Raw genomic sequence first — 27,172 nt, 5'->3', positions numbered from 1 at the left:
TAGGTAAGGTTTTCGATTTCTCAAATTTTACTGTCTTTCTTTGGCTGTTTTTTTTTTATTCAAAATGAGACAATGACCTCATCCCTATTTTTTTCTATGTTTTCTTTTGCTATTTTTTTCCTGTTTAATTTTCTTGTGTTTTCTTTGACTATTTTTTTTTTCCTGTTCAGAATGGTTTTCAGGTTGATTGTTGATGTCTCATGTCTGCAATATATTGTTGTTAAGATTTTATTGTTTTCTCCTTAAAAGCAGTGTATCAATGCTATTATTCTTAATCAATTTTTTCTTCATGCTTTAGTATGTATTCCAAAAGTCTGCATGGGAATAGAGTGAGAGTTCTATCAATTTTTTTTGCACTGTAGTTTTAACAATGTGGCAAATGTTAGTGAGCTACCATGAAAATTTGGAGGCTAAAGGCATTAGTAGATCTCTTGCAGAAATTTCATTGTAGGAATAAGCATATGGACTACCGATATTGTTGGTCAAATTCATACATTTTAAATAAAAAACATAAGATTATGTATTCTGAATTTTGTTCAAAATGAGAATTCTGAACTCTCTCTCTCTCTCTCTCTCTCTCTCTCTCTCTCTCTCTCTCTCTGTATATATATATATATATATATATATATATATATATATATATATATATACAGAGAGAGAGAGACACACACACTAACTTTTTTTTTTGAAGTTATTTGACCCCATTTAGGTTTTTTTTTCCTGTTCCTTTTCTCTTCATAATGCAAGTGATCATTGGCCATCTGATTGTCGTTGGCTGTATATTTTGGACCTTCCTTTGGTTGGACAGTCCCTTTATATATATATATATATATGTGAGTGATGCCAACATGCTAAATGTGTTTATTTGCTTTTCTCTTTTTGTTTTTTGCAATTCTGATCCCATAAATGTATTGGGCTTGCTAAATGTGTTCTAATCAAGATCCATGTTCAGATTCAGATCTAATTTCTATTCCCAGTTTTTACAGGTGATTGGCTTGATTTTTTTTAAAATATATATGTGCATATATTATATATGAGAAAGGGTATGGTCCACCCACGTGTCCTCACGTTTTTTTTTAAATCTGACTATATGAATGTGATCTCTATGGTAAAAAAACCTACAGACTCTTTGATCAAACTTTTTTTTAATGTAGATGTAGGATTTATTAATGTAGAAAACTCTTTATTTTTATATTCTTGTTAAATTCAAGAGAATATTTGTAGGTTTTCAACTATGGAGATCACATCCTCATGGTCAGATTTGTAAAAAAATACATTTACATATACAATTTTAATAGGAAGAGAGGAGGGTGGACCATCCCTTTCTCATATATATATATATATATATATATATATATATATATATATATATATATATATATAATGTAACGAAAAAAATTTGTTTTGGTTCGGGCCGGATCCGGACCCGACCCAGACCACCGCCTCTCGCCTGCCTTTTAAGACCGCCTCCCACCCTCTCGTCTCTTCCCGACTCTCTCCCTCTCGCTCGTCCATTGTCGCCGACGTAGGTGACCCGCGGCCATCGGCGACACGCGTACTCCGACGGGCTTCTCTTCGGCAGCCTCCCCAGGTACGTTCTTCCTCTTCTCCTCTTTCCGTCTCTCTCTCTCTCTCATTCCTTCCCCCTCGTTTCTCCGTTACGCAGGGAGGGGAGGGCTGAGCCTCCTCCCTGCTTTCGTAAGGCAGGGGAGGGGCGGAGCCTCCTCCCTACTTCAGTACGGCAGGGGAGGGGCCGAGCCCCTCTTCCCTGCTTCCGTACGGCAGGGGAGGGGTTGAGCCCCTCCTCCCTGCCCCTTTTAGTTGCGCCAGCAAGGGCCATCGGCCCCTGCCTTTCTTTTTGTCAGCAGGGGCCTATGGCCCCTGCCTTTCTTTCGCCAGCAGGGGCCATCGGCCCCTGCCTTCCTTTTTGCCAGCAGGGGCCATAAGCCCCTGCCTTTCTTTTGCCAGCAGGGGCCATTGGCCCCTTCCTTTCTTTTTGCTAGCAGGGGCCATAGGCCCCTGCCTTTCTTTTTGCCAGTAGGGGCCATCGGCCCCTGCCTTTCTGTTTGCCAGCAAGGGCCATCGGCCCCTGCCTTTTTGTTCGCCAGCAGGGGCCGATGCCCCCCTGCCATTTGTGCGCGAGCCTATACCCTTGGTCGACAGGCCCGTGAAATCTTTGGAAGCTACGTCGTAATGGGGACAGATCATTACAATTGTTGGTCTCCAGCGAGGAATTCCTAGTAAACGTGAGTCATCTGCTCACGTTGACTACATCCCTCTTTAGAAGGCAAGGCTCATTTGGCTCTGCCCCATCCTTTTTTTTTTCGAGTCATTTGGGACGGTTGGCCCCAGCCCTATGTATCGGAGAAGTCGAGTCTTTGCCTTGCTTTTGCTTTTGTCTGGGTTTGCATGTTAATATCGCATATTTGCAGCTACGACGGATCTCACTCGCGCTCCGTGACCCGAGCCACCAATCGTGTACGTCCGCAGACGTCAGCAAGCTCGTAACCCTCCAAGGTAGGGGAAGATTGCATGGAAGACTTGGATAATTGAATTAAGTTCAATTAAACTAAAAACGGCCATTAAATGAATATATATATATACAAATATATATATTTATATACGAGTATGCACTTCACTCAAGGATGCGGTTTCGCAATCCTTGCTCTTTACCTTCTATCAGTTTTTACTTGCCGTCACGCATCGCGTCGAGATTTAGCGTTGCACTTCTGCTTACTGCCTTTACCTTGTCGTCGCGCTCTGCGCCTAGGCTCTTGCTTTTGCATATGTGTTGGTATTGCCTTGCTATTGCAGATGACGCGCAGGTTCTTGCTCTTCGTGTATGCCTTAAAGGCATCATCGTGGAGGATGCAAGGAGCATTTACCACTCTCCCTCTAGCGACAAGAGTTTAGTCGGGAGCGAGCGAACTTCTTAGTGGGTGTTTCTGTTGAGAAACCCGTATCCCGTCTATCGAGGCCGGTATCGAGTCATGCGAGACATGTAGATACCCGATAGTGGATGTGATTCGAGATAATCACATGCATAATGTTGGCACAAGGTACTGTTGTTTCAAAAGATAAAGTAAAGTAGATAAACTTTACATCTTTATGAAACATTCCTGTTGAGGCTTCTATTGAGGAGTTATACCCCCTTCATCCTAGAGTACTTGTAGTCGTGCACGACACGTCTAGTACTGCGATGATCGGATGAGACGGTCGTGCGACCTCGAACAGTGCTAAAGGCACAATGTTGTAATTCACATAAATGGCCTCGCATTCGCCTTCACAGGCAAGATGCTCGAGTGGTTTGAAGACCACAGCATAGGATGTCGTTAGTTAAGCAACCTCTAACGCACTCATTCGCTTCTGATTGCTCTGTCAAGGGAGAGGACAGAGCGGTACAAAAACTCCAATGGACAGGTTGTTAACAACCACCCTACAGACAATGATCCGGCTTCCCCAGTCATTGAAGTTAAGGGAAAGGGGCTACAATAGTTAGCTCAACACTTCTGCAGAAGTTGGATGCATCCGTGGCACTGCTTTTCAGCCTCTGGGGAATCCTCTCTCGGCTAAAGTCGTCCCCTTTGGAGCGAACTCAACTAGCTATTCGGGTTATTGAAAATACATAGAATAACAGACGCTCGAAATAGTCTCAGTTGTTTCTACGTGTTGCCTGCGCGTACCCGCAGGCCAGTAATATCAGAACATAAAGTCTATTCACATTGGTTGTTGGGTAGCGAGACTCGCTTACACTACTGATTCGCTTGCACTACCGATTCGCTTGCACTACTGATTCGTTTGCACTATCGATTCGCTTGCACTACTGATTCGCTTGCACTATCGATTCGCTTGCACTGCTGACTCGTTTTGCACTACTGACTCGCTTGCACTACTTACGCGGTTGCTCTAGTTATCTGCGTGCATTGCTTACTTGTTTAACTGCATATCTGCTTTAAATTGCGTAACCTACTGAATTAAATTTACCTAATTCAGTTCCTTGTAGTCTCTTGTGCACCTACTAGTTTTTCGCGAAACTAACACATTCTATGGGTACAAGTGATGATTAGGTACACCACAAGCGATGGCGCGATGACAAGATGGCCCCAAGACGTCATTCTTCCTGCTCTTAGCTCGCGTCATGTTGTTTGGGGTTTTTGTAACGGATTTTCCTTGGGATATCCGAATTTTGTACGATTTGGAGGACTTCTTAAATGAAAGTGGTTCTTTTCCAAGTGTTTGAAAGTAACATGGGATGTGTGTTTTGGTCCTTTTAGCTAACGCGCCCAAAGTTGTGAGCTTGCCTTTCTGAAATTAACAAAAGTATAGTCTTCCGTTGATTTCGTAAACCATCTCTGAGATGAAGGGATTCCTTTTTAGTCTCTTGTCTGTTTTTCTGAAAGGTTGGCAAGTTTGAAATTTTGGGGTGTTACATATAATGCATAAAATATAAAATACATAGATATATAATATGTAAAATGAACCTATACAAGCCAAGCTGAGCAGAGTTTGCCATGTTTGTGTGTGGCTCATAGCTCAGCTCATTGAAGAGTTGCTCATCTCGTTCCCAGCTCTACTTAAAAAATGATGACTATATTCTTTTTCTTTCCAATTCATGTTTTGTTAATCTTTTTTTAGTTCTCATGCCACAGAACTCCAGGTTTGCAATTCTTATTCCATTGTCGCTTGATTTTTTTTAGAATTTTAGAAACTTAGAATTTTATGGGCATTTCATAGAATTTTAAAAATTTATGTTTTTAATTGTAAATGCCACAGTTCAAAGATTCTCTTGTTGAATATAGTGGGGTTGCCGCATCTGAATATGGATCAATTGTGGATACACATTCACGACCTTATACATCTCGAATTTATCGATTCATTGAAACGTCGTGTACTCATGTTGATTCTGCTGGTAGAATGTGATGCCCATGTCGAGACTGCAAGAATAAAAAATATTTCTACCACTGATCAAACTACAATTGATTGGACGTGGTTCTACAATAGAATATATTGAGTCCCATGTGAGTGTGTCCCAAACCCACGTAAATACAATGCATGTACATCACGATGAGAGTGAGGATAAGACAGAAGTTCATGAGAGGGTTGAAGAAATATTGAACAACATTATTATAGGGACAACATTAGATCCAGCTCCAAACAATGACAGTGAACGCAGGGCCCTTCAAGACTTAATGGGAGATGTCTGAAGCGATCTATATCCAGGCTTTACAAAGTTAACAAAACTAGCTTTCATTATCAAGTTGTTATATATCAAATCAATGTACAATTTGTGTAACAAATTGTTCAACATGTTGATTGATTTGTTGAAAGAGACATTGTCCAAATGGAAAATATTATCAAACTCTTACTATGAGGCGAATAAATTTATGAATGGCACATGCTTTGATTGCGTGAAAATAGATACATGTGTGAATAACTACGTGCTTTTTGGGGAGGAGCATAAGAAGAAAGTAGCATGCCCAAAGTGTAATGCTTCAAAATGGAATCCACGTAAAGGAAAAGGAATGAAAGTTCCTCAAATGGTGTTACGATATTTTTTTGTAGAGTTGAGGTTGCAGCGCTTGTTCATGACAATAGAAACAACATCAAATATGAAGTGACACATGACCCGACGTACAAGTGATGAAAGCATATTAATTCATGCATCAGATTCTGCAGTGTGAAGGAGTTTGACAGAGAACATATATCGTTCACGACGGAACCTCGTAATGTTTGTCTCGCTTGGCAAGCGACGGTTTTAATCCATTAGAAAATATGAGTCTGTCATATAGCATTTGGCCCATAATATTATTAACGTATAATGTGCATCCATGGATGTGTAAAAATCCTTTCATGTAGCTTCCCTACTCACCCCTAGACCAAAGGCAACTGAAAATGAAATAGATATTTACATGAAGTCGTTAATCAAATATTTGCAAGAGTTATGGGATGAAGACATTAGCACGTACAACACATCAACTAAAGAGACATTTCAGATGCGAGCAACGATAATGTAGACTATCAATGATTTTTTAACATATGCCAACTTATCAAGGTGGTCAATGAAGAGGAAGCTTGTGTGTCCAATTTACAAGACGTGTTACATGACACACCGTCGATTCTTATCAGTAGATCACCCATAGCATCGTCAAAATAAGGAGTTTGACGGTAAAGTAGAGCTTAGAGGGATACCAAATGAATTGTCTGGAGATAAACTAGAGGTATAATTAAGTAACGTTATTGTTGATTTCGAAAAAGTATAAGTTGGTAAAAAAAAAGAATATGCTAACAATAAATGGTATCTAAATTGGACAAAAAGATGCATATTTTTTTTACTACCATATTGGTCATCACTGAAGCTAAGACACCACTTAGATATGATGCATGCTAAGAAGAATATATGTGACAATATCATATATGCATTGCTCGATGTGAAGGAAAAAACAAAGGACAACAAAAATGCATAGAAAGATTTAAGACTTAGAAAGATACGTCATCACCTCACTTAGGCAAAAGTGGTGCAACACCGAAAAAAACACATGAACACTACGCATTTTCGAGTACGTATAAGGAGTTTCTTTATTGGTTGAAGGATGTGAAGTTTCTCAACAACTATGCATCTAACATTGGGCAATGCGTAAACATAAACGATGCTAAATTTTTTGGAATGAAGTTTCTCAACGTCTTCTTCTAGTGCCTACTTCCTATTATAGTTTGTGGATATCTAAAAAAGACAATTAGCATGCCTTTAATTCATCAGAGCGATATGCTCATATAGTTATGTGTAAGGACATTGAGAAGAAATGTTTTAACGAAGATAAAGGAAAATATTCCAGTAATTTTATGTGCTTTGGTGAAGATATTTTCACCCGCATTTTTTACCATATGGTGCACCTAGCCATTCATCTACCACGTGAGGCCGAACTTACTGGATCAGTACAATATTGTTGGATGTATCCCATCGAGAGATTCCTGGGTAGATTAAAGCGAACTATGAGGAACAAAGCACGAGTGAAAGCTTTCATTGTTGAGGCATATATTTCAACAAATATGCGACCTTTTGCTCAAAGTATATTAGTGGTATTAATATTAAATTTAACTGCCAAGATCGGCATGATGATAGGCCCAACAAAGCAAGGATACCCGGTTTGTTTGTATTCTCACATAACATTCGTGTGAAAGCTAGAGGCGGTTTACTACTTGTACTTTCAGATACGGAACATGCGAGAGCTCATTGGTATTGATGAAGCCTTCAAAGGGCTGTGATAAGAGCAGTGAAGACACGGCTTGTCGATGCGCACTCCAGTTCCCGCGTAGCCTTGATGAAGGCTGGGCAGGCACGACTGTGTATAGTCGGATGTTGAACAGGCTTAAAAGCAATAAATCTCACCCAAATGGTGAGTTGAAACTGATTTTATTAAATATTCAATGTCACTGGCAGATTGCTGATAAACAAGTTGAATAAAGAATGTAAACAACGAACTGTAACGGAAAAAGAACGAATGATAGGGAAAAGGAAAACAAGGCTGCTGAGAAAAGAAAAAAATAAACTGTAGTGATTCTCCAAAAACCCCTCACGCAGCCCTAAGTCGTGCTTTTTAAAGATGGTCATTGGACCCGGACCCGAGAAGGCTTCCATTCGGGACTGGATCGGTGCTGAGCCGGGTCTTCCCTTTTCTGGAGTAGGTGTGCGTTATCTTCCTGCATCGAGTCAACTCACCTGGGATCGGACCCTGCTGCGGGGTCCGATCATCCATTCCAACTGGTGGGTCGGGTTCCCTGGTCGTGCCAGGGTCACATGGTACTGGTACTGGTACCGCCTGCCCTGCATCATTCTCCCCTGGTTGAGAAGAAGTCGGCTCCGACGACTTGTCTCCACAGTAAGCATATAGATTAGACACATTGAAAATCGGGGAAATGTTCCAATCGGGAGGCAGTTCTATTAGGTAGGCATTCGAACCTAAACGTCGTAGGACCTGGAAGGGACCATATTTCTTAGGACTCAGTTTATTATAAGTGCGCACGGGAAAACGCTCAGGACGCAGGTAGACCCAAACAAGCTGACCGACTTGAAACTGAATGTCGCGACGACCTTGGTCAACGAAGGCTTTGTACGCTTCGTAACTCTCAATGAGTTTGGCCAGGACTTGCCTATGTATATCACGCATGTATTCAACGGCATCAAAGGCGTCTGGGGCAGGGTCAGGGAGACTGGAGACTGGACACTGGAGCTAGATCAACGACATGAGTGGGCGACCGACCATAAACCACTTGAAAAGGAGACTTGCATGTGGACCTATTGATGAAACTATTATACGCAAACTCGGCTTGAGGCAAGACTATATCCCAGGTTTTAACATTTTCCCCTACTAGGCTGCTTAACAAGTTTCCTAAGGTGTGGTTCACAACTTCGATTTGGCCATCGGTTTGGGGGTGGTACGCACTACTGAATTGAAGCTTGGTCTTCAATAAAACCCATAACGATTTCTAAAAGTGGCTCATAAAGCGCGTGTCACGATCAGAAGTGATTGTGTGGGGTAGACCATGGAAGCGAGTGACGTCCTTGAAATAATAGGACGCTACTAAAGAGGCATCGGTGGTTCGCTTACACGGGACAAAAATAGTCATTTTGGAGAACCGATCAACAACGACTAAAATTGAATCAAAACGACGTGGCATTCTAGAGAGGCCCACGATAAAATCCATGGATACGTGCTCCCACGGCCGTTCAGGAATGGGTAACGGAGTATACAGACCATTGTTCTGACGATGACCCTTGGACACTTGACACCCTTGGATGAACTTGACAACATCTTTGCGCATTTTAGGCCAAAAGTATCGTTCATCTAATAGAGCGAACGTCTTATCATGCCCGAAATGCCATGCTAACCCTCCTTCATGTAATTCATAAATCAATTGAAGCCTAAGGGAGAAATCAGGCACACATAATTTGTTCCCACGAAAGAGGTAACCATTATGAATACTAAAACGGGGGTCGAGGGTGCGATCTGAAGAGATGCACCCCTCCCAGACTTGTTGAAAATCCGGGTCCGTGGGATATAATTCTTTGCACTGTTCGAACCCAACGACCTGCACTGACATAGTCATCAGGAGGTTGTTCTTCCTGCTAAGAGCGTCAGCCACCTTGTTGAGGGTACCAGATTGATGGCGAATTGAAAAGGTGTACTCTTGCAAGAAGCTGACCCACTTAGCATGACGAGCACTCAACTTCTTTTGACTATTCAGATACTTCAATGCCTCATGGTCCGTATATAAGACAAATTCCTTATAAATGAGATAATGTCTCCAATAACGAAGGGCTTGTACAACGGCATAAAACTCAACATCATACGTGGAATACTGACACCTGGCATGCGTCAACTTCTCACTAAAGAAGACAACAGGTCTGCGATTCTGACTCAAGACTGCGCCAATTCCCACCTTGGAGGCATCGCACTCAACCTCGAAGACTGCACTAAAATCAGGAAGGGCTAAGACAGGGGTACTGGTCATTTTCTCTTTGATGATAGAAAAGGCTTTTTTCGCAACAGGCGTCCACTGAAAACTAGTACCCTTGAGACACTCTGTGATGGGGGCCATGAGGGTGCTGAAGTTTCTCACGAAACGTCGGTAAAAAGTGGCTAATCCGTGAAAACTACGGATCTCTCCAATAGTCTTTGGGACAGGCCAATCGACAATCGCACGAACTTTCGCGGGGTTTGCCTTAACTCCATCAGATGACACAATAAAGCCTAGGAAAACGACACTGGACGTCATGAACTCACACTTCTTCGCATTGACATACAATTTTTCCCTCCTTAAAATTTCTAAGACCTAACGCAGGTGACTCAAATGGTCAGACAAAGATGAACTATAAATCAAAATATCATCGAAATATACCACGACAAACTTCCCTATACAAGGGCGTAGCACTTGGGTCATCATATTCATGAAAGTACTTGGGGCATTGGATAGCCCAAATGGCATGACTAACCACTCATACAACCCATCACGTGTCTTGAATGTCGTCTTCCACTCATCCCCCCCTCGGATACGAATCTGGTGATACCCACTTTGTAAATCGATTTTGGAGAAAATGGAAGCACCAGCCAACATATCAAACATATCATCCAAACGAGGGATGGGAAAACGGTATTTGACAGTTATGCGGTTTATGGCTCGACTATCCACACACATCCGCATGGACCCATCTTTCTTAGGGGTGAGCAAGGCGAGTACCGCGCAAGGGCTCACACTTTCACGAATAAAGCCCTTTTGCAGTAACTCCTAGACCTGCCTTAACAACTTGGCATGCTCAGAGGGGTTCATACGATACGCGGGGAGATTGGGGAGACTCGACCCTGACACAAAATCAATAGCATGTTGCACGACACGCATGGAAGGAAGACCATCTGGAAGGTCATCCGGCATAATGTCGCTAAACTCTTCAATAAGGGGTTTGATGTCTGTAGGAATTGGTAACGACGTATTCACTGAGGGTTTAGCCACCACAACATAACAATAACCATCCTCTTGACATTGGTTCAAGAAAGACCGGTAGGATAGTCCGGCCAGCCGGGGAACTCGCTCAGGCTTATCTACCGTGGGAAACCCCGTCTCCTTGTTGGGGAGAAGGATTATCTTATGACCTTTAAAGATGAACGAGTACGTGTTCCTACGGCCATCATGAATGGTTTTGCGATCAAACTACCAAGGACGTCCCAACAGGATGTGACACGCACTCATAGGGGCTACATCACACCACACCTCGTCGTAGTAGTGCTCCCCCATGGAGAATCGGACTAAACAACGCTGGATGATGGGAACCTCGTTTCCTTTCTTGAACCACGCCATCTTGTAGGGGTGAGACAGTTTCTCGGTTCTCAAATTCAAAGTAGACACAACACTCTCGGACACCATGTTCTCACAAGCACCGGTGTCGATAATAACATCACATGTGTGACCCTCACAGTTGCATCAGGTTCTAAAGATGTTGTTTCGTAGCCATTCGGCAGGGGTCGATTCATGGGGTGCGGTCAAGACATGACGGATGGATAATAGATTGTCGACATTGTCGTCGAACTCTACGACTTCCCTCTCATCCTCACCCTCGACCAAGGACTCACTCTCACTCTCGGATGCTGACTCCACAATACCTTCGACGAGATGGGTGTTTTTGCCCACAGTGGGGCACCTAGACGCAACATGCCCTAGCTCCTGACACCTAAAACATCGGATGGTAGACTCACTAGGTTTGGTTTTAGACCGAGTATTGAATGCGGGTCCGGACGGATCAGGTTTGCTAAATTCTGCTCTAGGGGTAAACTTTGAGTCATCCTTCCTAGGGGAGCTCACTCCCCTGGTTGGAAAACTCGACTTGGGTCGATTGGACTGTTCACTACGGGAGGTCCTATATTCCTGCCTCTGTTTCAACTTTTCGTCGACGTTCATGGCATAACTGTTGGCCTGATCTAATGTCTCAACCGTGATACAACTAAAGTCGTTAGAAATAACAGAACGGAGACCAGAGATGTACCTCGTGACCTGTTGGCGGGCAGTTTCCTCGATCTGCACCCGTAGAGAAAGACGATGGAACACGGCAGTGTACTCTGCCACAGTACGAGTGCCCTGACGCAGGGTTAGATACTCCTTGTAGGCTCTCTCAGCGTGATCCGAAGGCACGAATTTTGATTGCATCAGTCTTTGCATCTCCTCCCACGACTGTACACGCCCTAGCCCCTGCCGCTCCCTCGATCGTTGTAGCTCCACCCACCATGTCTGTGCTAACCCTCTCAACCGAGTAGACGCTAAAGAGACACGACGATGCTCTGCTACGGTGTGGTAGTCAAAGAAAAACTGCACGGCATAGGACCAGTCGAAGAACTGCTCTGCGTCGAACCGTCCTGCAAACTCCGGAAGGTCCAGTTTCACTCCATAAGTGGAGGGATGCTCCACTGCTCTCTGTTTTCGAGCCTCCACCATTCCTGCAGGATACTCGCTCCAGAACGCGTCGTCGTCCCACGCTGCCTCATCGTCCTCTATGCGGTACTGCTCGCCTGGATGTTGGGGCTGACGGACTCCACCGAGGGGTGGTCGATGCTCAGGTTGCGCCGCTCCCTGCTGAAATTGTCGCGGTCGGGTTTGCCCGCAGGCGGGCGCCGCCGGTGGTTGTCGATATGGCACTGGTATGTAAGGGGGTCCTACTAAAGGTGGGGGGTTGGGTTGGGCCTCTGGCTCTAAGTGGGTAGGAAAAGGATAGTAAGGGTTTGGGTTAGGATAAGGGTGTAGGGTCGGGCAAGGTACTGGGTTTTGGATCGGGAAGGGGTTATTGGGTTGGTTAGAGTTCGGGTATCTAGTTGGGTTGGGGTAGGACTGGGATGGTTCGCCCGACTGGATATGGGTCGGGCCTAATCCTAAACTACTCGTCGGACCCAGATTTGGGTAGGTCGGATCGGGGATCGAGTTGTGGGGATAAAAGGTTTTGTTCGAACTTGATCAACGGTCCATATGAGTATGGGTCTGGTTTTGACTCGGCTCAAGATCAAGCTGGAGTTCCGTCCAGGTCCGATACAAGTTTGGGTCGGTATGGGATCCATTTTGGGGTTCAAACATCACGGGTTGGGTCGGATTCGGAGCGAACTGCGAACCAACCCCAACTGGGTAGGCTGGGTATGGGGCTGCCAGACCCGGACCCGCTCCTGAGAACCCAAAGGGTGGTCCTCGGTAATCGGGTCTGGACCCGAATAAAATAATCTCTTGACCGGTCCCTGAGGGTTCAGGTCCGGACCACAGGGGATCGGTCCCCTTAGTCTTCGCGCTGCCGGCAACCACAATCCCGCGCGCAGGTGCCGGGAGGGTTGACAGACCCCTCCCTGCACGAGTTGACGCTGGCACACCCACTGTCTGAGTCGGCGTCAAACCCGGGTCAGGCAGGCCAGGTCCAGCCTGCATTCCCAGGTGCGTGGGTCGATCCCAGGCCTGCGGGTTTGCGCCAGTGAGGGGAGGATCTCCAAAAGGCACCGGGGTCGGCTGCATCGCAGTCGCACCAGAGTTCAGGGGGGGCGTACCTTGCGGACGCGCCTCTCGACAGACAGTCCGGCGCAGGCCTTCCCCAAAACCCTCCTGAGTTACCGCAGGCTGAGGACCCACTTGGGCTGGGTCGTTCATTGCAGCCGTGAGGATACCAGTGTTGCCCACAGTGGTATCCACTGGTTGGGTCATCGCTGGGTTCGATCCTGCGGTCAATTCGATGGCGACGAGTCGACAGTCAATCCCATCCATCCTCTTTGTGATTCCAGCCATCTCTCTGTTCAGACGCAGCATATTCTCCTGCATCTTTGTCATCATCTCCATCATAAGCATAATTGGGTCCTCGGTAACGACTTCTTTCCGTTCCTTGCCGCGTGCCAGGTCGTCCCTCGTCTCTTGAGCCATGCGGCTGCTGACGGAGGATGCCTGGGCTCTGATACCAAGTTGATGCAGCCTTCAAAGGGTTGTGATAAGAGCAGTGAAGACACGGCTTGTCGATGCGCACTCCAGTTCCCGCGTAGCCTTGATGAAGGCTGGGAAAGCACGACTGTGTATAGTCGGATGCTGAACACGCTTAAAAGCAATAAATCTCACCCAAATGGTGAGTTAAAATTGATTTTATTAAATACTCAATGTCACTGGCAGATTGTTGATAAACAAGTTGAATAAAGAATGTAAACAACGAACTGTAATGGAAAAAGAACGAATGACAGGGAAAAGGAAAACAAGGCTGCTGAGAAAAGAAAAAAATAAACTGTAGTGATTCTCCAAAAACCCCTCACGCAGCCCTAAGTCGTGCTTTTTAAAGATGGTCACTGGACCCGGACCCGGACCCGGACCCGAGAAGGCTTCCATTCGGGACTGGATCGGTGTTAAGCCGGGTCTTCCCTTTTCTGGAGTAGGTGTGCGTTATCTTCTTGCATCGAGTCAACTCACCTGGGATCGGACCCTGTTGCTGGGACCGATCGTCCATTCCAACTGGTGGGTCGGGTTCCCTGGCCGTGCCAGGGTCACATGGTACTGGTACTGGTATTGGTACCGCCTGCACTGCATCAGGTATGTAGTCAGCAACTGAGTTGAATGTGAGTCGTATCTAAGGGAACACAGACAGATAATTCAAAGCTTGTTCAACAATGTTGAGGAAGCTATAATACGACATGACCAAGAGTTCGCAAGGTGGTACAGAATCACAGGGATGCTTCTCCAAAATTACGAATTCTCATAAGAGGCCTTGATCGTGAATGGAATCAGGTTTCATATAAAGTCTCACGATGAAGACCGTAGTTCTCAAAACAGTAGGGTAATGATTACGTGTGAAGGTGATTTATGGTTACCTGATGTAGACTATTACGGTGTTCTAAAAGATATTAATGAATTTAAATATATATGATGAAATTGGGTGTATATGTTTAGATATGATTAGTTTGATAATAGGCACATAGGTAAAGACGAATACTTTATGTGTCAATATGTCGCACTTAGCATACCAGGATGATCTCTTTATTTTATCCTCTCAAGCTATGCAAGTATTTTATATTAGAGATCCCACAAAGAGCAAGATTTCAGTATCTTCATCTGAACCGAATGAAAAATAGGGCAACGATGCGTATTAGAAGGACAATTGTGGAGGGGTTATTCATTACCCCCCTCACACCATCGACGAAGATCCCATGTTGTTACACCAAGATGATTCAGAGGATGATTGATAAATATTCTAATGCGTAATTTCATGGAAGATAAAGGTTGCAACTTAATCTAAATATCATCACCACAACAAGGCTGGCTTTCATGCAATAAAAGCAAATCAAGCAACGAAAAGCTTCAATAACTATCAAGCCAGGTACGTCTACGTAACTTTAGAGCTATCATACGAGGGTAAGTTTCTGATTCTTTAAGTTTTTTTATATAATATAATACTTGTCAAAATGACTCCAATAGATTATTAATTTGTTGCTGGTAGACTGAAATAGATGGGTAAGAACCGATGAAGAGTGCGTTCTATAAACTAGTGAATTGTCTTCGTACTTCCAGAACTATCATACGAGGGTAAGTTTTTCTCTAAGTTTATTTTTTTCATATAATATAGTGCTAAATATTTTTTTTCCTGAATTGATATTTAAAGTGTATGATTATATTTGAATGGATGTATGTTATCTTATATATATAAACTGATTTTAAATATATATAAATTATTTTTAATTTATTATTTATAAACTGATTTTAAATACATATATAGATATATAGATATATAGATATATATATATATATTTATTGAATTGAAGTTGATATCCTCTTGAATGTGAAAAGATGCTTTGTTAACGTTATCATTATGCTTTTTTATATTCCCATGGAAGTGCAAGAAAAGGCGAAAGCATTATTGAGCCTTCAATCGTATTGTGATTAAAATACTTGTAAGTTATCAGCCTGAATTCTCATATTACTATCATCATTATTATATTTGTCATAATTGTTTCTTTTTATAAATATTATTTTTTTAATTGTCAGATTGTACTCATTTTTTAAGTGTGTTGGTTGCAGGTTTGGAGAGGGTGTAGGGAAGGGGGTTAGAGAGGATGCATGTTTATTTTTTGAAGTGTATTTGTTGCAGGTTTGGAGAGGATGTAGGGGAGGGGGTTGGAGAATGTTTTTTTAAGTGTGTTTGTTGCATGTTTGGAGAAGATGTAGGGGAGGGGTTAGAGAGGATGTATGTTTGTTTTTTAAAGTGTGTTTGTTTTTTTATAGTGTACGTTTATATTTGAATGTATGTTTCAAGATGTATATACACTAGTGTATGTTTATATTTGAATCGATATTTCAAGTGTATGTGTATATTTTAATTGATATTTGAAGTGTATGTCTATATTTGAATAGATGTATGTTTGAGGGCATTGGAGAGGATGAATGTTTGAGGGGGGTGGAGAAGTTTATGTTTATATTTGAATTGTTGTTCGAAGTGTATGTATATATTTGAATGGATGTATGTTTGTGGATGTTTGAAGTGTATATTTGAATGTTTATGTTTGAATGGATGTTTTGTTTAATGTAGTGTAAAAAAATTAAAACTAATATAAAAAATTTATTTTTGTAGGTTTAAGGCCTATAACCGTGACATTCATGCGTCGCGTTATCGGCCTTAACCGTATGTCTCATTACAACCTATAACAGCAACTTAATTGTCCCCGTTACAGCCTATAATGGAGACTTAATTGTGGCCACCATATCCTATCACGGTGACTTACTTTTTGTTGTTATCGACTATGTCGGTGAGTTATAGCCCCCCTTACACGCTATAAAGGTGACATAGAAATGTTGTTGTTAAAGGGTGGGTCGCCGCTATTGGTGTTCCCAGCTATGGAGAAACTCTTTGCCAATGTTGGGTCACACATTAACGGTGACCTATAAATGTCGTTATTAATCAACAAAGGCCAAAAAATTTGCAGCCTTTTTTGTGTCTCCTTTATATACCCAAAGCGGTGATAAATAGGGCAATAGAGGTGAGAAAAGTCGCCAATATTGACTCATCCTTGTAGTGAGATCAACATTTTATTCGGGAAAAGATTGAAGATAGGGAGATTGAGGTGAAGTAATGTTGACTCGAATAATCAGATAGTTGATATCTTCACCAAGGGACTTACAAAGGCAAGGTTCTAGTTCTTGAAGAGCAAGCTGTCCATGATCCAATCTGCATGTACAGCTTGAGGCAGGCTGTAAGAAAATAGTCACGTGTTCAGTTTGGATCGGGTTGCTGCAGGTTTCGGAGGCTGTAAGAAAATAGTCATATTGGACCCGATTCACCTTATATAGGATGTATTCTTATGTAATATTTGTTTTGTAGGAAGGGTAATCAGGTCAGACCTGAACCCTAATCACTAATATTAATACCAATGAAAAGAAAAGGCAGCCAAGACAGAAATCAGAAATCATGGGCTGCTCTCTACATTGTTCCAACTTCTTCCTCTTTCTCTCAATCGTGTTGCTGCAGGTTTCGGAGGCTTGATTTTCGAGGTTTCTCACAGAAAACACTAAAGATGCAGTCCATGAAAACTTGACGTAAAATCAGCAGCAACTATGACATTAAATCATGAGAAATCATCTCAATGTATCTTGTAATAGAAGGGGACGAGACTTATTTGCAAGCAAAACAAGCACGTTGTGTGCTATAACAATAGCCATAACTATTACTTCCTTTCTTTGACTTACATCTGATGTGGACTATATTATACACGGTGTGCTTGAAGAGTGTGGCTTGAAATCCTCCAAATATATGGTCCAAACAAGTATCATTTAGAGAAAAACAGAAAATGCCTACATAATAATACCAATTTAGCAAGGTAACCATACTATATTTCAGGGTCTTAATCATACACTATTTCAGGTAAGAAGCAATCAGAAGTTACAGAAAATGTGACTGTCTTTAGAGGCTCTTAAAATTTTCAAATTTCATCCTGGAAGAAGACTCCTAAAGTTCTGATTCGAATTATGTTGGATCATGTCATATGCTAAAACGAAAGAGTAGGTTTACTCAAGGATACTGCTAGATTAACCATCATTCAGCATATTCACATTTTTCCCAATATTGTTGCATAGTTCAAATCAGTTCAAATCTTAAAACAAGAGCTTATTCAAGATTGCAGCACCACTGGCATCATCAAATCCTCAACTTGATCAATAAATCAGCTTGTGCAATGAATGTTGTATTAATATGCTAACAGTTCCTTTTAGCATGTTTGTAATAAATCCGTAGATGATATTCACATTAGTGTACAAGTTAGCATAAGTTTCACAACCATAGATTGAATGCCACTAAGACTTGGCACTTTTATCATATAATAAAGGTATAAAACATAATTTATCACTTTGATGTTATGAAGGAAATTCAAATCTGACCTGTGTACTATATCCATAAGAACAACCAAGCCCAGTTCATGAGCCCTATCAATAAGGGATTTCAGATCATCTGGAGGTCCACAACGACTGCTAACTGCAAAAAAGTTGGTTACATGGTACCTGCACAATAAATCTCAAAGTGTAACCATATCTTAGAAAGTACAGAAAAGGAAAGAAGACCACAAAGCAACTACATATTGCTACTTGGGTCCTTGTGCAACTGGTTAATTGCAGGATTTCTTTACAACCAAACTATATCTTACAAATCCAAGATACATTCAAAACAGAAAAGATGAACATACTTCAGCAGTGCCCTGAATGACTAATAGGCTTACATATAGCAAGAAGTCAATGATTAATCAAAAACCACTATGGATGAGCAGCATTATAATGGGTATACTGACTACATAAGAAGATGAGACAATGATAAGCAGAAACAAACCAAATCAAAATGCACCAACCAATAATCAGGTCACCACGTGATGGCCAAGTTTATAGGTGTTGCTTGAATACCTTTATTTAGTAAAGCAAGGTCTCTGTACTTTTCACCCGTATCCCATTAATTGAATGAAAGTTTCTTTATCAAATTAGATAACAGTATTTGCTTATTGGAGAATACTAGAATAATGTGTGATCCAATATCACACCCATCTGGAGGAAAGTAGCATATTCATCTAAATCAGAAAGAGCTGGCTTGGTCATTGTAAAGGCCAAAAAAGAAGACCAAGGAATGCACAGTAGGCATGTTGCTCCCAATAAATGATACAAATAACAGCTGTTCTTGCAAGAACACATCAAGAATTTTATGGAAGAACCTCCTGGCTTCTAAGGAAAACCTTGGAGATTGCTTTGAAAAACGAAAACTAAATAGGCCTTACACAGATCAATGCATAAATCAGGAGCTTATTTTAAAGCTTCAAACTTCAATAAGTGGTGAAAGAGCAAACTTTCTATTGTAAAAAGTGGATGGCTTATTCCTATGCATGACAGTGGTTGGACCAACATCCTCATCATCAAGCCTTACCCCAATTGTTAGACTGACAAACAGTGTCAATTACCAAAATTATGATCTTACTTTATTGTGCTGACAAGAAACTTCCTTAAAAGCACCAAGCAGTGAAAAACATGAGCTTGTGACCAGGTTACCAACTCCAAAAAAATTCCCAAAAAAGTACTTTTCTCTTGATATTTCTGTAAAATAAGAATAAAAATACAGAAAATATAGAAAAAATACTTCAATATAGCATTCAAAAACAATATAAAAAGATAATTGGCATCAATCAAAATGACATACAGAATTCATAAAAATGATCTAATCAAATTAGAAGCATTTAAAAAAAATTTGAGAGAAAAATTGGAAATATCATGATAAGCTTTTTGTGTACGTTGCAAACTTGCAATACATTGAAAGTTTCCAATATAAGCATCACAATAGAACACCTTTAATACCATTTCATGAAAATCTGCACTAATATGGAATTTTTTAAATATGTAAAATATCTGTAACCTACTCATAACAGTTTAGTGAGGAAAGCTCACCTGATTGTTCTTGGCTTTAGGACCCTTGGAAGAAACAAGAAAGTGGGTTATAGTAATGCATATAAGTGCCGATTTCTTGATGAGTTGACCATCACAGCATTGTGAATTATTTAAAACTAAGCTTTTTCCATGTTAGAAACATTCAACATCTCACATGTCACACTGGAAATATGAAACACCAAAGAATATTCCACAAGTCAGAGTCGACCATCATTATTGCAAAAACTAATTTCATATTTCAGAAAATTAGGGCGTCCAAGAAAACAATGCACTGAAAACAATAGGTTGTATTTTCTTTCTCCTCCATTAGACCATTTGCTGTCAATAATCAAGGACAAGAACATTAAGCTGATCAAATGAATAACTTTTATGGAACTCTAACAAGATATACATCGTAGCAAAAAAGAAAAAAAGAAACAATAATCTGTCTCATCTAGTTCTTACATGCTCATAATTGTATCTGATATATTTGTTCACTTCTTTGTATCTCATGCAATGACAATAGTAAAGATTCATAACATACACCACAATCTTGGTATTATTATTATTGAAATGAAATAAGCAAAACTAGAATAGATTGCCACTAAGGGCTACAAGAAATCACAAACACAAAGTGGTCACTAATGGACCAAATACACTCCCACAAAGGAGATACACGATAACACTTCACAAGAGAGCCAAAAGTAAAAAATATGATTGTATTAATTCACAAAATGCTTAGACAAGCATGTTTTACAATAGAGAGAATGACCCTATTTATAGAGCCAAGCAACAACGAAGGAAGGCAGTCCAACTAGCAGTTGGACTGACTCCAACAGTCGTAAATGACTGTTGGGAACAGTTTAACAACTAGTTGGACTGCCCCAACAGTAATATTGACTGAAAAACAGAAAATAGAAAATAAAAAATAGAAAATAGCAAAATAAAAAAGCAAAAACAAAAACAACCTCCACTAAGCTGTCCCTATTACAGTAGAAGAAATGTCCAAAACACCCCCGTTATATATATATATATATATATATATATATATATATATATATATATATATATATAAAAAATCATATTTTAACACTCTCCTCAAACTTGCAGTGAGATCACCGAAAGTTTGTTAAGAAAAACAAAATGCGGAAAAAGAAATGCTTTGGTGAAGATTACATATGGTAAATCAATAGTTCCCTTCAAGTGTTCTTCCCGAACGTAGTAGCAATCCATCTTGATGTGCTTCGTTCGTTCATAAAATGTATGATTGTTGGCTATATATATGGCACTTTTATTATCACAGCATAGTTTTGAAGGTTCTGAGACATCTACTCTGTAAATAAAGACCTCAGACACACAACCTTTTTTGTTGTTGTAGTCATCTCCCTGTATTCAACTTCCGTGGAGACAACGATGCCTTCTATTGCTTTTTACATCTCTAGGATATAAGGAAATCACTTAAAGACACACCAAAACCCATTATTGAGTGTCAGTTATTGAGATCTCATCCGCAATTAGAGTTAGTATATGTAATAAGATTTAATGATGAAGAAGAAGATAAGAATAGCTCTTTAGATATAGTATTTTTAATGTAGCGGACTATTCTTAACACAATACTTGTGTGGACCGAAGTTGGCGCATAATCAAATTGACTTGTAGTATGCACTGCATGTGAAATATCTGGTCTAGTGATAGACAAATCCGTTAGTGATCCAATAAGCTGTCTATAAGGAGTTGTATCATCCAACAAGACTCCATCTTCAGCTCTCATTTTGGTGTTGATCACTTCTGGAGTATCAATGTGTTTTTTATCTATGATTCCTGAATAGGCAACTATATCAACTACAAACTTCATATGAGACAAGGCTACTTCAATACCTAAAAAATATCACAAGGAAACAAAGTCCACCATATAAAAAATTTCCTTAACCATAAATTTAATTTCTTCAACTATTTTCTTATCACTCTCAGTGATGATCATATCATCAACATATAGGAGCAAAATGAAAAACATAGAACTTGTAGATCTTACAAAAAGAGCAGTGTCAATATAACATGATTTAAAGTCAAGATCTAACATAACTCCACGGAACTGATCATACCAAGCTTTAGGGGTTTGTTTAAGCCCATATAAAGCTTTACGAAGGTGGTGAATCATATTTTTCTCAATACTTAGACCCGGGGGAGGATCCATGTAGACTTCTTCATTTAAATTATCATTTATAAAAGCATTCTTAACATCTAATTAGTATATAATCCAATTTTTAAGGGATGCTACAACAACTAGAGTCCTAACAGTGGCCATACTAGCAACCGGAGCAAAGGTCTCTTCATAATCTATATTGTATTCCTAAAAATATTCTTTCGCAACTAACCTAGCTTTATATCTTTCTAGTGATTCATCACTCTTTGTTTTAATTTTAAAAACACACTTACATCGTATAGTCTTCTTTTCCTTAGGAAGATCTTGGATTTACCAAGTATTGGCTTTATGTAATGCTTCTAATTTTAAGTTCATAGCATCGACCCACTCTTTTGTGTCCTTGGCTTCCCTATAGCTTGATGGCTCATGGTGTGAATGAATTGCTAGAAGACACAACCTATAATGGGGAGAAAATAATTCATAAGACACAAACCTATTTGGGGCTCTAAAGGGACGTTGGGTTCTCCTAAGACTAGGTTCCTCTATTTCAAGTGTTTGACTATATTTATCAAGTGCATATGGATGCTCCACATCATTTAATCTACTATAATGTAAAAAATCATGAGTAGGTTCTCTACCAACACTTCGATCATTGTGCAACTTCACATTGTCATAATCATCAACATTCTCATTAGAAGCAACAATTTCAACATTGTTATTTTGATTAAGCAATAAATCAAACAAGAAAGCATATTTGGATTCATTATTAGATTCTTGAAGATCAAATCTTTTTCGTTTTCAAAAAAAGTGACATTTCTAGAAACATAAAGTTCATTATTCTTTAAGTGATAACACCAATAGCCTTTTTTATTATCGGCATATCCAAAAACCACACATTCAATACCTTTGAGGGAGAGTTTATCGTGTTTTTCAAAAAGAAAACACTTGCATTCAAAAACCCTTAATCTTTCTAAATTTAGGTTAACTTTAAAAAAAATCAATTAAAGATTTATTTACTAAATTTTGAAAAGGCATTCTATTTACTAAATACGCTACTGTGAGAGCAGCTTCGGCCCAAAAAGTTTTTTGAACTTTTTTTGAAATAAGCAAGGTTCTAGTTGTTTTAATAATGTGGCAATGCTTTCTTTCAGCAACTCCAATTTGTTAAGGAGTTCTAGGACAAATGGTTTGGTGTACAATGTCATAGGTTTTCAAATAGTTTTGAAATTCATTTAAGAGAAATTTTTTCCTTAAATCGGAATAGAAGGTTTTGATATTAGTCTTAAATTGGCTTTTAACAAGGTTATGGAACTTTTTAAAACATAAAAATACATCAAATTTGAATCTAAATAATATGAGATAAATCCAAATGTGTCTACTATAGTCATCTATAAAAGTAACATAATATGATAATCCACCTTGCAATAACAAGAGACGAACCTCATACATCGGAATGCACAAATTCAAACGATTCATTAGACAAAAACGTTCTAGATAAAAAATGGAGCATTTTCATTTTACCAAGCATAAAATCATTACAAGTAAAATCCTTTTTTACAAATATTTTTTCAAAAACAGAAAAAGAGATAATTTTGATATACTTCAGTGTCCTAATCTTTTAGGACAAAGATCCAAATCATTTTCTTTGACATAGTTACAAAAAAGTGTCCTTAGGAAAACATAAAGAGCCCATATAATAATGATCTCCTTTCCTATGGCCTTGCCCAATCAACTTCCTTGACTGGAGATCCTGCACCCAATAAGCATGCCTTAGATGAGAAGAAAACCTTAAACCCATAATAAAAAATTTGAAAAACCGAGAAAAGGTTCAAGTTAAGTTTCAGAATGACTCTAACTCTTGAAACGAAAAATTCTTTGGAATATTTTGAAATGGTTTTTAAATTTCTTATACTTTTAACATCAAGAGAGGTTCCATCGGTGGTGGACACATATGAAAAGTAAGAATTGGTGCAATCGAAAAATAGGGATTCACTAAGTGTCATGAAATAAAGCTCCCGAATCCAAGAAGTCTTACCGAGATGAGAAGATGTAGACACGGCAACATCGAAAGTAGATAGGGTAGCTTTTAGATAATGTTGAATAGCATCCTCAAGTTGAACAATGGACAAGATTTTGCTTGTCTCTTCTCGTTTAGGAGTTTCTTCACTTACGGCGGTTACCTTTGTTTTGAGTTTAGAGCATTCTGGTCTAATATGCCTCGGTTCATTACAAAAGTGATAAATAATTCTTCTTTATTATATTTTTTTCTCAAAATCTCCTCTTTTATCAAAGTGAGGAGGTTTATATGTCCTCAAATAGTTCTCGGGCCTTGAAACAACAATAACCTCTTCATTTGACTTATGCATACCAAGTCATGTCACTTCTTGTCATACTTCGGCAAGAGCTTCACTTATAGGAGGTGTAGTTCTAGGGAAAAGAGATAATCGTACTTGCTCAAATTCTGATCTAAGGCCATACAAGAAAGAGAAGGTTTTCTCTTTCAAGTTGTTTTTGTCTCATTTTTATTGCAGGTCGATCCCACTTGGGTTCAAGCATGGCTAGTTCATCCCATATAGAAGATAAGAGACCATAGTAGTCTCTAACACTTTTATCTGCTTGTCAGGTAGTACGTACCTTTCTTGGAGAAAGTATAGATAGACCATATCTCTTTGAATGAATGTAAAGTGTCACATGTTTTCTTGAATTTGATAATGTCGGTGGTGATTTTAAGTTTCATGGTATTCATAAACCATGAAAGGATTTGAGCATGTCGCTTTCCAATCCTCTAACTTATCTTGATAATCTTTTAAAGTTGGCTCATTTTCTTTAATGGAAAATGCTTTCACTTGATTTCCTTATGTCCTTGTTAGCTTCAATTGAGGTTCGGAAGTGGATCCACTAACAAAGCCCCATAACTTCTTCCCCTTGATGTGGTTTTTCATGGCAGTTGACCACATCAAATAGTTGTTCTTATTAAGCATGAAGGAGACGATGGAAAACTCTCTTTCACCCATGTTCATGATCAAGTAGATAAGTCTTATATAGAAAGAAGATAATCACCACCAAGAAAGAAGCTTAATCAAAAAAATTCAAATTACAAGCGCCCAAGGCTCTGATACCATGAAATGAAATAAGCAAAACTACAATCGATGACCACTAAGGGCTACAAGAAATCACAAACACAAAGCGGTCACTAATGGACCAATACACTCCCATAAAGGAGATACACAATAACTCTTCACAAGAGACCCAAAAGCAACAAATATAATTGTATTAATTCACAAAATGCTTAGACAAGCATGCTTTACAATAGAGAGAATTATCTAATTTATAGAGCCAAGCAACAACAAAGGGAGGCAGTCCAACTAGCTGTTGGATTGCATCCAACGGTCATAAATATGACCTTGGGGAACAGTCATATTGACTGAAAAAAAATAAAAAATAGAAAAACAGCAAAATAAAAAAGCAAAAAGAAACAAAACAGCATCCACTAGGCTGTCCTTATTACAGTTGACCAAAATATCCCATATATATGTCCATACCTAAAATCATATTTTAACAATTATATCCATCATTTTTATATAAATGGGTTTTCTTAACACTGTGATGGAATTTGCGGAAAACGAATCCAGCCACAAACAAGTTCTTTGGAATTTGTAACTGGCAGAACTGAATTCCCCATCTCAGTGGAATTATTACAGGCACCTGGATGCCTATTTAGATTCACCATTCAGTGACAAAAAGATTTCATCAGACTGAACTACCACCAAGTTCAAGCAGCTGAATCACCATCTCAATTATACCATGGACTCATTTTTGCCAAATCAAAAAACAAACGGAACAATTGGGAATTAAGAGTTTTTTTTTTTGAAAGAAAGAGAATAAGAGAGCAAAATAAGTTGTACAAACAGTCACATTGCTGGTTAATTCTTAACAGACTGAAACGACCTAAAGAAATATAACCATACTGAAATACCAGCTCGCAATCTACTATCCACCTAGTGAGAAACAGCTTTCAGGACAGCATCAGTAAGAAAGAGGAGGTACCCGAAGCTTGCATAGTATGAATGCTCTTGAATAGCCATGAGTTGAACAGCATTGTATCCAAGCCTTTTGACTCGTGGGAGTACCTCATCTCTGAAGTTAGCATATGTGTTTATCTTAGGCTCCTGCAGTTCAAATGGAAAATTGCTAGAGCAGTATGAAACAGATAGGCACAATAGTGAAAAAAGGAGCAAAATTCAAAATACCAGTAAGTTACTGAAAACAAAACTAACAGTGTTGTGATGAAAAACACGTGGATGTTTAAGATATGCTTCGGTCTGTCAAGAAGCTAAAACTAAATACATATATGATGGCATATATAAGATCAAAAATGCAAAAAGTTATCCTAAGAAGCAAGAGAAGAAATACTGGAAACATATTCCTTGTATATTGTGCAATGTAGCAAGCTATACCTACCGTACTACTCATCCCAACATGTGCCTCATATATCCTCAGTGATTTAGGTGCTTTGGGTTGAGGAAATTTGAATTCAAATTTTTCCTGAAAGAAAATTTTGCAAATTCATATTAGAATCTGATAGATCATTCACACAAAATAGTGAAGCAGACAGTTTGAAGGGAAGGTAGAAAGCTTATAAGCATGAACAGAAAGTGAAACCAAAAAGATATTTCCAATAAAAGATGCACATGTAATAAAAAAGTTAAAACCCAAAAAAGGCCATTAAGCAAACAGTTTATCAACAACTAGCATACCTCAGGGGGTGGGTCATAGTATATGCCATTATATGGGATTTCACCAGGGGCTTGCACCGAAAATTTGATCCAAGCGGGAATTGAATCTTTAATGCCAGATGGTGTGTCCATGCGGATCTGCATTTTTGTGAAAGCAAAGAAATCACATGAATCAGTCAGAAATTTAGCTACTAGAGAACAAATAATGATTACATCTCTGAAATAATTGGTTGCTTCTCCAAATTTTGACTTTATAGAAATCTCTAGAAATTAAGTGTTTTATTAAATGCAGACTGTTATGTTAAAATACCTTTGCACGTACCTGCTAGTATAGGTTAGCGTTATGTCATAGGCAATACGCATTCTAGGTTAGCATAGTTACTGTTAGTCTTATGTCCTATGTAATGTGTACTCTAGATTAGAATAGATGTATTATAGGTCATGGATTGGTCTTAAGTCATGGACAATATGCTCTCTAGATGTTACTGTTATGTCATGGGTAATATGTACACTAGGTGTTAGTCTTGCCTTTTTTTTTTTAATTCCCTTTGTATTTCCTTTAGGCTGCACTAGCCGTTAGGCTAACGGATAGTTTAACTAGCTAGAACTCTCTAACACCTAGTTTTTTGTTGTGTATATATTGGGGGCTTGAACCATTTTGTATGTATGCATATTTTATGCATTTCATCAACAATAAAATTATTTTTTTATGTGTGTGTGTACCCTTGTGTGGCTATGTGAGTGCCCTTAGTGAACTAGTTGTTAGAACTCTTTAAAAGCTAGTTTTTGGTGTGTATGTATTGGTGGCTTGAACCACTTTGTATGTATGCATATTTTATGCATTTCATCAATAATAAAATTA

General features: G+C 39.6%; 1 protein-coding gene across 1 annotated transcript in view; it reads right to left on the bottom strand.

The window, feature by feature from the left end:
• LOC149838059 (1,4-alpha-glucan-branching enzyme 1, chloroplastic/amyloplastic-like) overlaps nt 1-27,172 on the bottom strand; it is a 120,831-nt gene that overhangs the window by 60,738 nt on the left and 32,921 nt on the right. The window contains exons 8-11 of the mRNA XM_090006348.1: nt 26,332-26,448; nt 26,036-26,119; nt 25,622-25,743; nt 17,914-18,033 (exon numbers count right to left, since the gene is read on the bottom strand). Of these exons, the coding sequence (XP_089862474.1) occupies nt 17,914-18,033; nt 25,622-25,743; nt 26,036-26,119; nt 26,332-26,448 (443 nt within the window). The remainder of the gene's footprint in view (nt 1-17,913; nt 18,034-25,621; nt 25,744-26,035; nt 26,120-26,331; nt 26,449-27,172) is intronic.

The sequence above is a fragment of the Nuphar pumila genome, chromosome 5, assembly GCF_984573655.1.
Source record: "Nuphar pumila chromosome 5, dmNupPumi1.hap1.1, whole genome shotgun sequence".
Classification (NCBI taxonomy): domain Eukaryota; kingdom Viridiplantae; phylum Streptophyta; class Magnoliopsida; order Nymphaeales; family Nymphaeaceae; genus Nuphar; species Nuphar pumila.
This window is presented reverse-complemented; position numbering and strand designations above follow the sequence as displayed.